The sequence below is a fragment of the Emiliania huxleyi genome (genome assembly GCF_000372725.1).
Source record: "Emiliania huxleyi CCMP1516 unplaced genomic scaffold EMIHUscaffold_415, whole genome shotgun sequence".
NCBI lineage: Eukaryota > Haptophyta > Isochrysidales > Noelaerhabdaceae > Emiliania > Emiliania huxleyi.
Window position 1 is genome coordinate 62,968 of NW_005198864.1, and position 1,123 is coordinate 64,090.

At 58.0% G+C, this 1,123-nt stretch overlaps 2 protein-coding genes across 2 annotated transcripts in view; one reads left to right on the plus strand and one right to left on the minus strand.

Moving 5' to 3' along the window:
• Positions 1-416: 416 nt before the first annotated feature.
• EMIHUDRAFT_244284 (hypothetical protein) lies at positions 417-1,041 on the minus strand (the record flags this gene model as incomplete). Its single annotated transcript, XM_005769593.1, has 2 exons — positions 417-439; positions 627-1,041. The coding sequence occupies 2 exons, from the start codon at positions 1,039-1,041 to the stop codon at positions 417-419; spliced, it is 438 nt and encodes a 145-aa protein (XP_005769650.1).
• Positions 1,042-1,072: 31 nt separating this feature from the next.
• The window catches only part of EMIHUDRAFT_244285 (hypothetical protein), a gene marked incomplete at both ends in the record, with an annotated part of 2,074 nt that continues 2,023 nt past the window's right edge, over positions 1,073-1,123 (plus strand). Inside the window, one exon of the mRNA XM_005769594.1 lies at positions 1,073-1,093. Within this exon, the coding sequence (XP_005769651.1) occupies positions 1,073-1,093 (21 nt within the window). The remainder of the gene's footprint in view (positions 1,094-1,123) is intronic.

Consider the following 1,123-nt stretch of genomic DNA (forward strand, 5'->3'; position numbering starts at 1 on the left):
GTGTCCGCCGTGCGAGGCGCCGTTCCACTTCAGCGCCGCCGGTCTGGCGCGGTTTCCTATTTGCAATTATTGCACGCCGCGCCGCCGTTGGGCGAACTCGTCGGCAGCAACTTATTGGCGCGGTTTTCGCGATGTCTCTCTTAGCTCTGGGATGCACGTCTCGCGCGCGCGTGAACAGGGCCAAACTTTAAACCACCATAAAGATCTATCTCGTATCTGGAGGGGCTCCAGCCGCCCCAAATGACGTGTGAGTGTTAGAGTTGTTTGGTATTGCTAAAAATCTCTCAGGGTCTGGCTCCCTGCAGACTGCACGTGAGTGTGCACCGGCCACCGCTCCCGCTCCCGCCCGACGCCCGTCGGCGTCGCCTGCGTTTGCGTTCCCGCCAGGGATTTATTTAATGATAATGTTATTACAGTTATGGAAAGAAAGCGTTGAGGCCTCGCGCGCGCGGATTGGAGGATTTGAAGCATGAAGGCTAGAGGGTCCTAAAGGTTCAGACAGAGGAAAGAACACTTTTGGGGGACGCGATAAAAATCTACCACGCACATATGCTGTGTTAAGCTTGGCATGATCTTGTTACGGCACAAGTATGAATGTTGCACGCCGAGGCACTGTGCCGATCAACTCCAATTCAACAGTGTCAAATTACACGAGCTGTCGGCAAGCGGTTGCCAGTTGCGCCCTAGTGCTTTCGCCTTTGGATTGAAGGTGCTCAGCATCCACTTGTACACTGCCATCGTTTGGGGGGGCATCTCGATGTCTTCATCCGGGTGGTGCAGATCGCGCTTGTCAACCTGGCTTGCCATCAGATGCCACTCCACGAACAAATTCTGCACGCGCTGACACAGCACGCCCGAGAGGAGGAGGTTGCGCATGAGCCGTCCCTCATACCCCTCAACGTCAATTTTGAGCGCGACCGGCCCAGGCGGCGCGTGACGGATCACGCTGAGTGCGTTCACCGTCCGCACGCGCACTCTGTGTTCGCCCACCGCTGGCCCGCGCCCCAACCCCTCGCGAGTCTTGGTGCGCTTGTGGAGCATGAGGGACGACCCCTCAGCGTTCCCGGTCGTGATGTCGAGGCCGAATATCGCGGTGCCGTCAAGCTCGGCGAAGGCAGTGCCG